This window comes from Ursus americanus, chromosome 18 (genome assembly GCF_024610735.1).
Source record: "Ursus americanus isolate L20-20 chromosome 18, mUrsAme1.1.p, whole genome shotgun sequence".
Taxonomy (NCBI): Eukaryota; Metazoa; Chordata; class Mammalia; order Carnivora; family Ursidae; genus Ursus; species Ursus americanus.
The window spans coordinates 7682858-7697104 of record NC_142144.1 but is presented as its reverse complement, the minus strand read 5'-3'; the positions used below and the strand labels follow the sequence as shown (position 1 = coordinate 7697104).

Below are 14247 nucleotides of genomic sequence, written 5' to 3'. Positions count from 1 at the left end.
GCCACCTACTAGCTGTTGGGGCTTGCACATTACTTACCCTTCCTCTGCCTCTGGAAAATAGCAAGAACAACCTCATCGGGTGTCGTTGGGGTTAAAAACGTTATGTTACTTCTTAGAGTTATCGGGGTATTCATGACATCGTTTTATGTGATAGTAGCCATGAGAGGGGCCTGGTTAAATAAGCAAAGGCACAGCCCAGCTTAAACGAAGGGTACAGATTAATATGCACCGGCAGGAAGAAATGTCCAGGATATTTACAGGCCATTTAAAGGAAGAAAGCAAGTGAGAGAAGTTAATCATTCCGGAAAAGGAAATTGTAAAAATTTGCTTTCCGCCCTGGGTGTGTACCCTGGAGACATCCTTGCACATGTCCACAACGAAGCTGGGAGCAGCAGGGCTCGACATAACACAAACCCGGAAACAGCCCATAGATCAACAGGAGAATGGCTTTGTTTCCTTGGCGGGATGCCCTGGTGAAATAGTATACAGCAGGGAAAAATGAACGGGCTACAATGACATGGATGGATTTTAGAGACATAAGCAGTGAAAAAGACAAGTTCTGGAAGACAAAACTACAGACTATATTGTTTAAGCATATAGCTGGCAGCAGGGCCAGCCCTCACAGCCAGGGACAGGTTTAGCTTCTGCTGACCAGTATGATTAAAGTTTTAAAACAGCAAAGTCAAGAACACAGCTGTGTTCTCTCTGTGGGGGAGGCAGGGATGCAGGGGAGGGGAGGGGAGGAAACACAGAGGTATGCAGTTCTAGTACCACTCCGGTCTTTCAGTGCGACACGGGTTCAAGAGGTTTGTTATATTATTATGTTTTATAACTTACGAGTATGATGCATGCCATCATGTGTGTGTATCACAGTATTCAAAAAGAAAAGAGGAGGAGATAAATCAAATGAAAATATGGAGATACCTTTTGCCTATCAGTGATTAAAGAGTGGTTATTTCCAGGGATGCCTGGGTGGCTCAGTGAGTTAAGCGTCTGTCTTTGGCTCAGGTCATGACTGAGTCCCTGCTTCTCACTCTCCCTGCTTGTGCTCTCTCTCTCTCTCTCTAATAAGTAAATAAAACCTCTAAAACAAAACAAAACAAAAAAAAGAGTGGTTATTTCTGGAATGATGAGATTATGGGCTGCTTGTGTGTGTGTGTGTGTGTGTGTGTGTGTGTGTGTGTGTGTGTGTGTTGGGGGGGTTTAACTGTATTTTCCAGAAATTTTAAGATAGTGGTTACACAATGTTTTTATATTTAAAACCTGAGTTTTTAACATAAAAAATGAGCTGCATCTATAACACAATTTCTTTTTAAAAAATACAACTATCTCTGTCTGTATATTTGTAAATGTACACAAAAGGTCTGGAAGAATCCACACTGGACTACTGGCAGTAGTTTTCCCTGGGGAGTGGATGTGGGGCAGGAGGGGTGGATGCTACCTTCACTTTTTGTTTTGTCAAGTTCCAGGTTGTTTACATCGGACTCGTTTGTTAAGTTAATACCATTTTGTGTGCCATTAATACAGAAGTGGGGCGGAGGGCGGGCCCAAGGTCCATCTTCTAGGCTGTGGAGACTCCCCCATTGGGCAGTAGGGCTCCGTGGAGAGAGCCAAACGTGGAATCGTGGAATCGAGTCTTCTTGCCCCCCTGCTGTCCACCTCCATCTGCTTCCTGAGCCCCACCCGACTTCAGCCACCAGACCTCGCCCTGCCAGCCCCAGGACAGAAAACCACAGGGCAAGGAAACACGGCAGTCAGGTGGGAAGCCTGAGGTTGAGGGTTCAGGGAAGAGGAGCCCCTTGCCCGATGTCACCCTGCAGGTTGGAGGCTGTACCAGGGGCGGGGGCATCCTGTTCCCAACCCCCAGCTCTGCTTCCTGCCCCAGGCCAATGACAGGGACTCCGGAAATCAGAGAGTGCAACAACCCAGCTCCTGGACCAAATCCGGACCTGGAGCTCCCCCCTCAGGCCTGCCATGTCTGCGGGCGCAGGCTGACTCCAGGAGGCTCAGCTTTAAGGCCGGCTTCCCTTTCCTGGGCCCCAAGAACAAGACCAACCATGTCAATAATCACAAGGATAAGAAGAACAGCTCCGGTGTGTAGGATGCTTTCTCCTGTGCTAAGCACTTTCCAGACAAATCTCAATGAATCCTTAAAATAACCAATGAGATGGGCACTATATTCCAGAGGGAGAAAGTGGGGCTCGGGGTGTGCAGGCGCCCAGGCTGGGATTCCCCCATGCCTGTCTGCTGAAAAACCCTGAACTGCTCTGCCCCGAAGCCCCAGGCTGCCCCACTCCCACAGCAGGGCTTTCATGGATGGGTGGTCACACCGATGCTGGTGCTGCCCTCCAACCCTACCCGGAGCTGGTCCTCCCCACAGGGCTGCCCGTCCCTCGTCTGGCAGAGGTGGCCTCTGCTTCAGGCCTTCCTGTCCCAGCGTGGGGGTCCTGAGTGTGACCACCCTCCCTTCTTACCCCTTAGCAATCTTTGCCCTAGGAAGAGCCCGCAGGGACCTCCTCACCCACCACCCCAGGTCCCCATTTACGCAGTCTGAAACCAAGGCCCACAGAGGGGTCAACACCTGCCCAAGTCTCCCCACTGCCTCCTGGGCAGAGTCAGTGTGGGAGCGAAGCCTGGAAACCAGCCTCTCTCCCTCTAGACAGAGAAGGAGGCCCAGGGAAGGGCCTTTGGAGGAGAGGCTAGTGAGAGCCCCCAGCAGGTGTGGCCTGCACACAGGAGCTCTCCATAAGCCCGTGTTCCCAAGACCTGGGCAGTGGGCCTGGAACGAGGAAGTAGCTGGTTCTTAACGGACAGGCTGGAGTGGTCAGGTGGACCCGGGTGACACTGGACACAGGAACCCACTGGTATCCAGAAGAACCAATAATCCTTTCCTCACACAGCTCGATGAGGTTTGAGTGTGAGTTCTTGGCCTGGCCCCAAGTTCCTTCTGAGAGAAGAAACCCCTTAAGACACTTACAGGCTGTGAGCCTCACCTGGTTTCCCCTCTGACCTCAGGAGGAAGTAGATGAATCCCCAGCAGGCCTGCTGAGGGGACAAAGGAGGAGGGCTGTGGACAGGAAAACAGAGCCCCAAAGAGGGGCTGCACACCATAGGGCCCCACACCCACCACACGCCGCGGAGGTGGGAGTAGCTCCTGCCCCCAGCTCACCTCTTGGAAGCTGCTGGAACTCCAGTGGCAGAGAAGGGGCTGCCTCAGAGAGCCTTCAGCAGGCCCAGAACCAGTCACCAGAGCAGCCAGGGGTCATCCTCTTTGGCCTGGAGGAAGTAGCCGGTGGATTGTTCCTGCCAGGTCACCACCCCAGAAAGACACATTATTTAGGCCAACCCAGCAGAAAGCATCCCAGCCGGGGGCAGGACCAGGACAGAGGTTCCTCTGTGCACTGGGCCTAGGGCCTGAGCCAGCATTTCCCCGGGGGGGGGGGGGGGAGGAGCAGGAGGGGGCGGCAACCTCTTGGGGGAGGGGGGGTGAATTCAAATCCCATCAGAATCAGCAGTCTCTGGTCCTTGGAGACCAGGATGAGGCTGTGAGCAGGGAGGCAGCTGGTGGGGGTGGGAGGTCTCCTTGTCCTCTGTCACGGCTAAGGGCGGGGGCCAGGTTAGCCAGGGACATCCCTTTGAAAAGGATGGGTCCCACCTATCAAGTGCCAGCCCTGGGGCCATCTCTCTGAATTCATACAATCCCATGAGGTAGGGACTACTTTTTTTTCCTTTTTGTAAGGACTCTCCATGCCTACGTGGGGCTTGAACTCATGACCCTGAGATCAAGAGTCACACGCTCTACTGACTGAGCCCGCCAGGTACCCCAGTAGGAATTACTTTAATACCTTTTACAGACGAGGAAACTGAGGCCCAGAGAAAGACATTAATCTGACAGAGTTCCAGGGCAGGAGCCTGAGTGAGGCCAGGTCTCGTTCCAGAGCCGTCCCTCTGAACCTGGAAGCTCCCCTCCCAACCCTCTGCCTGCCAGGTTACATCCCACCCTCACCTCTGCCCAATACCTGCTCGGAGACACTGGCCACTGGCAGGCCAGCAGCTGGGCTCTGGCTGCCAGCCTGCTCCTCCCTGCTTCCCCAGCTCGGGGCTCTCCTCCCTCCTCCCACGCCTGCAGAGGCTTCTGGGCCTGCCTGGCACTGGGCAGGGGGAGGCAGGGCACAAAATGCAGTGCTGTGGGCCAGGTGCCAGGTCTCTAGCCTCTCCTGGGAAGGTTGGGGGCAGGAGGGGGAGCGTGCTGGGTCACCCAGACTCCCTGGCACAACTGGCCATATAATTTGTGGGGGTCCAGAGCGAAATGAAAATGTGCAGCCCCTTATTTAAAAACATAGTAAGAATTTCAAGTTGACAACAGCCGAGCATTATGCTAAGCATAGGATCTGAACAACTGTCCAGGTTACAGGCCCATGAAGCAGGCCCCAGAACCCGGAGCGGGGAGCTAGAACCCCAGGGCTCCATCCCAGGTGAGAGCCCAAGGTCCTGGGGTCCTGGTTCTCCATTAGTCTCCTGGTCTCAGATGAAGGAAGGAGGGAGGGAGGGAGGAGAGGAAAAAGGAAGGGAGGAGTGGTGAAGGCCTCTGGTAGGCTCTTCCCAGCTCCCTAGTGCAGGGCCCAGGACTCAGGCAATTGGGTCCCGACTCAGCCAAGCAGCTTCTCCTCATCTGTAAAATGGCCTAACGCTAGCCCCCTCCTCCCAGAGTGGTTTCAGGGTCCTCGCTCACTGGCGCTTGCTAACTGTTCACTGCTGGGTCTGCTTTTCCCATCTTATAGGTGAGGACACTAAAGCTCAGAGAGGCAAAGCCTGGGGCCTGCCCTCTGCCTCCCTTTCTTGCAGTGCGACCGACTGCTGAGTTAACCGGGGATCTCACTGGCAAGGTCCCTGGAACTTAACCCGCGGACCAGGGAGTGGACACGGGGTGGAGCGATTTCCTTCCCACCCTGAGTCATTTCCGCCCAGGCCCTAGACTCTCCTCCCACGGGTGCAGGACAAGGGGTCCCCTGGAAGCCTCTGAGTTGGGGCGTTCCCTGAGCCAAGTGCAGCCAGGGGGGCACACCTCCTGGCCTGGTGGGGAAGCAGGTACGCTTCTGGGGAAGAAACACGTGGGCAGATTAAATGGCCAGAAGCCCAGGAGTCAGCTGTGGGCCTGGGGAGGGGCCCGAGGACTCAGCCTGCCCTCAAGTCAACAGGTTATGGAATTGTGGCAGGGAGAGAAGCCCCGATCCCCACCCCCAGACACAGGACCACACTTCAGACAGGCTTCCAGAAAATACACGTTTACCCGTACACTCCAGAGGCGGCCCTGGCAGTCACAGTTCAAAGGCCCCTTTGCCCAACGAACCCCAAGCTCCGGGCTGCCCTGACTAGGGCAACCAGCCTGGGCAGTGTGGCACCAAAGGCAGGTGGAGGGGGGGAGTGAAGAGGGCCCAGGGCTGTTGCAAGATCGAAGATCACGATGCTGGTGAGTGGGGGGCCATCGGCCCCGGGGCAAAGGCCACTGGACAGACCCAGAGAAGGGATGAACCCCAAAACGAAGACTTGGATGACTCGGGGAGTGGGATGCGAAGGACGGCGCAAAGGTCGCCACAGTCCTCCTCTTCTCCCCCTCAAGTCTGGAGCCCTAAAATGGCTGCAAGTGTCCCCAGGGTAGGGCAAGAAGGGACCTGAGGTCCTCTAGGCAGGTGGCAGGAGACAGGATCCATAAATTAAATGTTTTTGGTGGAGTGTGGAACAGAGGCCCGGTGAAGGCGTGGCGGCCGGCCAGGTGACAGGGCTACTGGGTCCTCCACGATGGGTGGGCGAACACAATGGGCCTCTTCTTGGCCCAGCGGGAGAACACGGCCTTCTCAGTGATGAAGCGGTGGGCGCTGCGGGCCGCCCGCTCGTGTGCCAGGTACATCTGACACTCGTCCAGCCGGCCCTTCTCGAAGTAGTGGTAAGGCACTGAGGGGTGGCTCTCCTCCCTGCGGGAGGGGAAGAGGGACAGGCGTGGGGTACCAAACTCGCCCGCCTCTCGCCCCCTGCTGCCGCCTGCTGCGGCCGCCCCTCACCAGGCACTCCCACGGAGCCCCTGCCCAGGCCCTGGGAAGGCCTGCACAGACCGGGCAGGAGCAGGCCAGCCCACAGATCCCAGAGGCCAGAGACGTACTCTCTGAGCATAAATAACCCGTCTATAAAATGGAGATGGGCACCGGAGACCACAGGTCCAGAAAGATCAAGACTGCGAAGTGCAGGGGCCATGGCAGAGGGCACACGGGCTCCCGTCATCTCGCCCACATGCTCGTCAAGCAAGCTCCAAAGAGAACAGAAGATAAAGATCGGGGACCTGCTCTGTCTGCCCCACACGTGTTACTTACAATAATACCGGAGTGTTACGGTATCAACGGCAACTGGTCCGTTGCAATCTATCCCTGACACGCGTATCAGCCGGCGCCCGACCGTGCCCTTCTAAGCACTTCAGTAGATCACTCTCTCTAAATGTTTCTACCACCTTCTGGGGAAGGTGTGATTGTTTGCTTTCACGCATGAGGAAATGGAGGCCCTGGGAGGTGGCCTGACTGCCCCAAAGTCACAACGGCAGGGTGACACCGGTCATGAGCCTGGGCTCCTTCCCACCAGGCACCGGGCCCAAGGGGTGTCTGAGCCCCAGCCACCCACCAGGGAGCCCACACCCCCTGCGCCCCACAGCTCCAAGGTCCCCCCAGGGTGAGCCAGGACAGGGGCCCCCGGTCCTCCCTGCCCCACAGCCTTTCGTTCCCCCCAGGACCCCGCCGGCCTGACCTGCAGTAGCTGTCGCTGACCATTCCATAGACCACGATCTCCTCACACAGCTCCAGGGCAAGGATCATGGTGAACCAGCCAGTGCTGAGAAAGGAGCCCGACTGCCTCCTGGCAGGAGGGGCAACAGTCAGCCCGCCGCTTCCCCGACTCAAGCTGGAGCAAGGGGCTGTGTGGCGGACCCAGCCTCAGCTCTCTTAGGACACAGCGCTAGTTACCCTCCCAGCCAAGGGCCCCTACCTTGACCCCTGCAGAGGGGACCCTGGGGGAGGCTGGGGAGGGGACAGAGCCAGCCCGAGATCCGCAGCAGGTAAGAGGTGGAGCTGGACGCAAACCCAGGCCTGTTCAGCCCCTCACCACCCACCCAGGACCTGAGCAAACCCCCAGACGATGGCGTGGGGACCCTGGTCACAACCTCTGCTCATCTAAGGGGCCGAGCTTGGGGAGGTGGCGGGAGGCCATAGAGCACAGTGGCTGAAAGTGGGTAAGACAGTTGTCTGGAGGGGTGCCTGCATGGCTCAGATGGTTGAGCGTCTGCCTTCGGCTCAGGTCATGATCTCCAGGTCCTGGGATCGAGACCCATGTCGGGCTCCAGGCTCAGCAGGGAGTCTACTGCTCCCTCTCCCTCTGCCCAAGTTCTTTCCCTGTCTCTCTCTCTCTCAAGTGAATAAATAAAATCTTTAAAAAAAAGATAGTTGTCTGGAATCAGATAGTCTTCAATTCTAACCCTGAATCTGCTCCCAAACCTCTCTGGGGCTCACTGACCCATCTGTGAAATGGGGAGAATTATAGGTAGTTATGGGGAGGGAACATTGTTGGCTCAGCACCTCCCCCATGCCCCCACACCCACCTGGGAGCAAGGGGCTGTGTGGGCAGCCCAGGCCTCAACCCTCTCAATGCACCAGCACTGGTTACTTTCCCGGCCGAGGGCGGCTCACCTCCACCTCGACAGAGGGGTTATGGGGTGGCTCACTCATGCAAGGAACCGGCCACAGCCACTGCTAACATTCTCAGGGGAGGGGGCAGAACTGCTGAGAAGACAAGGAGAAAAAGGAAGGGGACAAAGAATGTCAGGCAGGGAGGTGTGCCTTTAGAGGGGGTAGTCAAGGAGGGCTTCTCTGAGGAGGTGACATCCCATCCAGACCTGAATAGCAAGAAGGAGTCAATCATAGGGAGATGTGGGGGAAGAACATTCGAGACAGAGGGAACAGCATGTGCAAGGCCTGCTTCTGAGGAAGCCCAGGTGGCTGGGGCAGGCTGAGTGAAGGGAGATGATGAGATCACAGGCAGGCAGGGGTCAGATCATACGAGGCTTGCAGGCCAGGGGAGGGGGTGGAAGCCTCGACTGAGACTGACTTTATTCTCCATGTGAAATGAAGCTGCTGTCAGGTTGAGGGCAGGCCACCAACGGGATTAATTCCCTGGGGCGGCTGGTGCTTAGACTGCAGGCGGCCAGAGCGGGGAGCAGCAAGGGGGTGCTGCAAGGGCGGAGGGTGGAGGGGAAGGAATGGTGGCTTAGGTGGCTTAGGTGCCCTGTGGGCACAGAAGGAGAGTCAAGAGCCCACGATACGGGGCAGGTGATGCAATGAAAGAAGTCGGGTGCAAAGCCCAAGCTTCTGGCTGGGAAACTGGAGGTTGGTGGCTGTATTTCCTGGGCTGGCGCGGGGGCGGAGGGAGGGTAAAAGGCGGGGAGAGCCAGTGTGCGGAGGAGGTAGGCGGGAGTCAGCGTGCTCTTCTGAGTATGGGATACAATGAGATCTTCCATGCAGAGTACTTAACTCGGCGCCTGGTGCATGCGCAGGGCTGTTACTACGGTTAACTGTCACTTTTGTTATCTGGCAGGGACTTTAGAGACCATCTCAGACCTCAGGGAGTATCCCCTCCAGAGGGAGGTGCTCCCTGACGCTGCCCCTACATGGCAATGCTCCCCTATCTTGTGCTTGCAAAGCCAAACGCCCCTCACCACCACTGGGGATTTTTCATCTCTGTGCTAATTCGATGAAAGACAGTCCTTCTGCTTCTGTCCCTCATCAGAGGCCGGAGCAGACCCTTGATGGACAAAAAGCCGCTGGAGAAGGCGCGCCCCCGGCCGGCAGGGAGCCCCGCCCCCCACAGGCCGGCCCTGGCTCACCGGTTCTTGCCCGTCTCGTCCTGGAAGACCTGGTCGCAGTAGGCCATCATGCGCTCGGTGAAGGTATACACCTGCAGGCCTGGGTACATCCTGGTCAGCTGCAGCAGCGTGCGGTACGTGCGGCCGCCCAGCGCCCGGTCCATGTGCCTGCCCTGGCCCCACACCACATAGAGCGTGTCTCGAGCGTGCTGGAAGTAGTGCGAGTAGTTGCGCAGCAGCAGGGGCACGCTCGTGTGCGAGACCACGCGCAGGGTGCTGCGCCGGCCCACGTCCGCCTCGAAGCCCACGGTGGGCGCCTGGTTCATGCGCAGTACGCACTCGGCGCTGTCGATCTCGGCGCCCAGGCCCGAGCCCAGCATCTGGCCGGAGCTGGACACCACGGCGCAGCTGCGGCACGGTTCTCGGACCAGCGGCTGCGGGGAGAGGCAGAGGCGAAGAGGAAGGCGTGAGCGCCCAGCTCCCGAGGCCCGGCTCCTCCGCCCAGTGACAGCCCCCGGCTTCGCGTGATCCCTGTCTCAGCTCCGAGGACAGCATCCACCCATTCTGCAGATGAGGAATTTGAGGCTGGGCAGGCGAGTGACTTCCCTACGGTCGCAGGGAGAGCGAGGGGCAGGGCTGAGACTCTACGTTCAGAGCCCCATGCTTCCTCATCAGCCATATCCACGTCCCTTCTCCCGATTGTTGAGGCCCCAACAGGCCCTCCATCATGGGTTCCTCATTATAGTTACATGAGCAAATATTTATAAAGCACTTAGAGCAATGCCTGGCACAGACTGGGTGTCATACGTGTGTTTGTTAAGTAAACATGAACCTGAGCTCTTCACAATCACTGTTAAACCACTCCCTCCTCCGCCCGAGCCCCACTCACATTATGCCCGGTTCATAAGTAAAAGGGGGGGTCTTTAGGGGCACAGCCACATTGAGAACCTGAAGTTCTGAGCCTGAATCCTGGCTCGACTATTTCCTCTGTCTCTCGGAGCCTCAATTTCCTCATCTGTCAAATGGGGATGAAAATATTATCTACTTCACCAGGTTGTGAGGACTCAATTAAAAATGCCTGGAGAGGGGCGCTTGGGTGGCACAGTGGTTAAGCGTCTGCCTTCGGCTCAGGGCGTGATCCCGGCGTTCTGGGATCGAGCCCCACATCAGGCTCTTCCGCTATGAGCCTGCTTCTTCCTCTCCCACTCCCCCTGCTTGTGTTCCCTCTCTCGCTGGCTGTCTCTATCTCTGTCGAATAAATTAAAAAAAAAAAAAATGCCTGGAGAGGGGGGCGCCTGGGTGGTTCAGTCAGTTAAGCATCTGACTCTTGATCTCAGCTCAGATCTTGGGGAAAAAAAAAAGCATGGCGAGTGATCAGCTCAGACCACAGCACAGTGAGGGCCTAATGACCCTCGTGTGAGTGAGTAATGACCACCATGTCATTATCTCTTGAAAAGCAGGTGCTGTGCCAACATGCCTGCAAATGTTCCCTGGGGGTCAGAGGTCAGGACTTCCAGAAAAGGACTTGCTCCTCACTCCATGTCTCCATGTCTTCCTGGGGGCGGACAGGGGTTTACAGGGGCCTGTATCCCACTCTCGGACATTTTATATCTAACATAATGTTGACTTAGGGACTCATAGGTCCATTTTCCAAGTCCTCAAAATACAGAACTAGACTTTTTTATTCTGCCTGCAGTTTGAGCCTGTCCTGACAACAGGGGTCTGTTCAGATCTGAGGTCAGCACCAACCCCAGGAGATACTCTGCTTGTCCCACAAGATCTAAAAAATCTTTAAAAGGTCTTTAAAATATTTCATCGCAATCAGTCCAGCTCTTCAAAATATTTAATTACAACCAGTCCATTCTGATACTCAAAACCTGGATTCCTGGCTTCTCTTAAGAAACCCAGACGATCTGGCAACCCTGAGCCCACATTCCCGTGAGCTCTTGAGTGTCTGAAATATTCACGGCCGCCACCGTGGAAGATGGGACAGCATTGACCCGGCCCACCCACCACCGCACCCAGCTGGCCAAACCCCAGTGGTTTTGCATCTTGATCCAATATTTAGACAGCACCTGTTGTGAACACTGTCCAGGGATCACCCGACTGAACCTGCACAGAAACTCTATAGAGGTGGAAACTACCAGACGGTCTCCTACTGATGACGAGGTAACCGAGACTCAGAGAAATTAAGACCCCAAATATGTCTCCTGCAAGCCAGGGTCCCTGAACATGCCTCCCTCTGATTTCCTCTCAGACAGCCATCAGACTCAGAACTGGGAGCTTTCTGAGCTGGTGTCGGTGTGGGGTGCCTTCGAGAAAACTACCATGGGGTGGGGTGGGGGGCCCTGAAATCAGGGTGAGGGGGTAAAGTACTCCAAACCTCGCATGGGGAGGTGGGTCATCACCCCTGAGCCCCAACGTCTCTGTCTCCCCGTGAGAGGGAGGGCTCTGGGGTTGACATGACTCTTCTCCGTCATCTCTAGCCCCAGCAGCCATCAGCACAAGGCCGGGCACCCGCCTGCTCAATGAACGGATTATGTGTATACATAGTTCATTCTAAAAACACACAGAACGATGCACAGATCCCCATGATGGGATGGCGTCTGTCTCCCGCACCGGGACTGAGAGCTCCAGATGGCCAGCCTGGCTGACTCACCTTTTCTACCGCCAGCACCCAGCTGAGACAGCCGGGCAATATTTGTGGAATTAAAAAAAAAAAAAAAATGTTCCTCTTAGAACGTGGGGCTCACAGAGGTGAAGTGACTGCTCAGTGTCACACAGCTGGTGAGCACAGGAGCCAAGCCTGGGGTCCGGGCAGCCTGGCATGAGCCTGGTTCTCACCTATGCCCAGAGAGTCGGGGGCCCCCCGACAGCCACGGCCGGCCCTGTTGCAGCGTGTGGCCCGGCCCGCTCACCTTCCCGTCTGGCACGCTGCTGTACCCGCTGAAGTGCAGGGGCCCCGGCACGGTGGGCCTGGAGATGGTGGCGAGCTGGGGGTCCAGGCAGGAGGCCAGGCAGAAGGGCAGGCAGGCCCAGCAGCAGAGCACGAGGTAGGCAGCACAGAAGCCCAAGGAGCACAGAATGACGAGCAGGAGCCGGCCCTGGGGGAGACGGCGGTCAGGGGGTGTGGGCCGAGGTCCCTGGGGCTCCTAGAAGTCCGTGCTGGGTCCAGACCCCAGCTCAGTAGCTTCCAGAACATGAGCACAGTCCATGGTCTCCGTTAACCGGGGCTTCCTCTGGGCTGCCAGGCTCAGGCCCTGGAGACAAGCCCTATTCTTATCCCCATATTCTAGATAAAGAATCTGGGGTGAAGGCTCAAGGCCACACGGCAAGAAAGCAGCAGGATGGGGCCTTAAATTCAGGCTGCAGAAGCCACGCTCTTAACCGGAAGCCTAGGTGCACTGTGCAGCCTTGGGTATGACTCTCCACCCCTCTGGGCCTGTTTCTAGAACATTGGGGCCCATAATGCCCGCGGTGTGAACGTACTGTAAGGACTATGGTAAAAATGCTCCGTGTACTGTAAGGTGATGCACGAGACAGGAGAACGGCCCCTCAGAAAGGCGACCATCCTCCTTCAGACGTGGGACCGGCGCTGCCAGTATGCCGGTCCCCTGCCCCCTCCCCCTGCTACTCAGTGACCAGCCCCCTCGCTGATGATCTGGGTCAGCGGCCCAGGAAGTGAGGGAAGTGTCACTCAAAGAATGGTTTCAATCATTGAAAGCGATGGCTCAGAGGCTCCCACCTCCACAAACCATGTGCCCGAGGCCGTCTGAACCAGGAAGCCCTCCAGGCCCACTGGCCCTGCTGGCAGACTTAGTGACCAAGCCTTCAAGGCGGGAGGCACCGGAAAGAGGGCCCGACCCGGGGCTGCCATCGTGTGCTGGGCCACCCCAGTCACCGTCTGTGTCTCTCTGGGCTCTAAAATTCTCCCAGCCTGCCCAAGGCACAGGTCCCCCCTCAGAAGCCACCTAGCAGCTATTGGTGCTCTGAAAACCGGAGCAGGGAAGGCAGCCCCCACCATCCCCCCAGGCATATCCTACCAGAGGCCCACCCTTTTCTGCCCACAAGCCACATCAGCTTCTAAAAATAAATCTCTCTGTGGCCAGCTGTGCGGGGGAGGGGGTTCAGCCCCTGAGGCCTCAGGCTCTGCCTGGTACCTAGTCCTCTGCCCACAAGGGACCCAGAGACCTGAATTCAGGCCGTGGTGGTGGACTCCCCCCAACATCCAGGGCCCCCCGAATCAAGTTGAGAGCAGCCACACCGAACTTTCACACCATATCCCCCTCCCAGGTGGGTGCCTCACCTGGGTGACCTCCGGGGAGCTGACAGGAGATAAGTACTATTACCTCCGTGTCACAGGGGAGACCCAGCAAGGCCCTGAAACCAGGGAGGAAACACCACCTGCCTGAACCACACCGCCTGCCAGACCAGATCAGCAGGGCTTTGAGGCCAGTCTGCCCTTCTTAGCTCAGGAGCAGTGGGTCAGAAGTGAGTCAGTCCTGGGGTGGGAGAGGTTAGGAGGCTGCTGTGCCGGAAGTTCCCCAAGAGCCTTCCTCCTTACACCACTTACCCCCTTACACCACTTACCCGGGCCTTCATGCTGCCGTGGCTGCTCAACAGCCCTGGGGCTGCGGTCTCCAGGGCTCACGCTGGGAAGGGGTGGGAGCCAGGCACCTGCCAAGATCCAGAAGCTCAGAGCTGGGTCCTGGGCCTCTGAGGAACCGGCGCAGGGAAACTGAGGCAGGGGAAGGTATGGGCCAGGGTAAAGGCAGATGACTTCCAGGAATGAAACTCCTTAAAGTCCCCCAAACACCGGACAGCGCTGTCCGCATCCTAAAGGAGCTGGTATCTGTGACCTTCGGGGAAACCTCCCACCAACCCAATCCCCATCGTGCAGATGGGGAAGGAGAGGCAGGGAGGGGGAGCCCTCGGCTCAAGGTCACCCATCGAGTCCGGGTCAGTTAGAACCAGGAGCCAGGAGCCCCGACTGCCACCCCATCCCTCCTACCTCTCTACAAGAGGGATGAACAGAGAGGCCTGGGGCAGGATAGGACGAGGGATTTCCACCCCTCTCCCAGATTCCACCTCCCCCGGCCAGGCGCTAACCAGGCGGACGGGCTGGGGCGCTCCGGCTGCTCTCGATCCGCTGCTCGGAGCTCCATGGCCCGCAAAACGGGCGGGCCGGGCGGGAAGCCGGAGCCCCGGGGCGGAGGCGGCACCGCGGCCGCGGCTTCTGGAGGCTGGAAACCGAACGTGAGCCGCCGGCAGCAGGGGCGGGGTCTGCGAGGACGGGGAGGAGACAGGCGCGCTGGAGGCGGGTCCCGGGCGACGGGGGAGGGACCTACGAG

The 14247-nt window shown here is 57.5% G+C and overlaps 1 protein-coding gene across 2 annotated transcripts; it reads right to left on the bottom strand.

Moving 5' to 3' along the window:
- Positions 1-5269: 5269 nt before the first annotated feature.
- ST6GALNAC4 (ST6 N-acetylgalactosaminide alpha-2,6-sialyltransferase 4) lies at positions 5270-14162 on the bottom strand. Of its 2 annotated transcripts, none has more exons than XM_045771202.2 (6): positions 14006-14162; positions 13487-13634; positions 11815-12000; positions 8918-9330; positions 6790-6897; positions 5270-5972 (listed from the first exon to the last, which is right to left on the bottom strand). In XM_045771202.2, the coding sequence occupies exons 2-6, from the start codon at positions 13496-13498 to the stop codon at positions 5783-5785; spliced, it is 909 nt and encodes a 302-aa protein (XP_045627158.2). In that variant the 5' UTR covers positions 13499-13634; positions 14006-14162; the 3' UTR covers positions 5270-5782. The 2 variants fall into 2 exon arrangements, with proteins under 2 accessions (XP_045627158.2, XP_045627156.2); XM_045771200.2 differs by having other exon boundaries at positions 13487-13573.
- Positions 14163-14247: the final 85 nt, after the last annotated feature.

Coding starts and splice junctions, on each gene's coding strand:
- ST6GALNAC4 (XM_045771202.2), bottom strand. Junction 9,331..11,814: donor GCAGCGTGCCAGACGGGAAG/GTGAGCGGGCCG, acceptor CTCTCCCCGCAG/CCGCTGGTCCGAGAACCGTG. Junction 6,898..8,917: donor GACGAGACGGGCAAGAACCG/GTGAGCCAGGGC, acceptor CCCTCCTGCCAG/GAGGCAGTCGGGCTCCTTTC.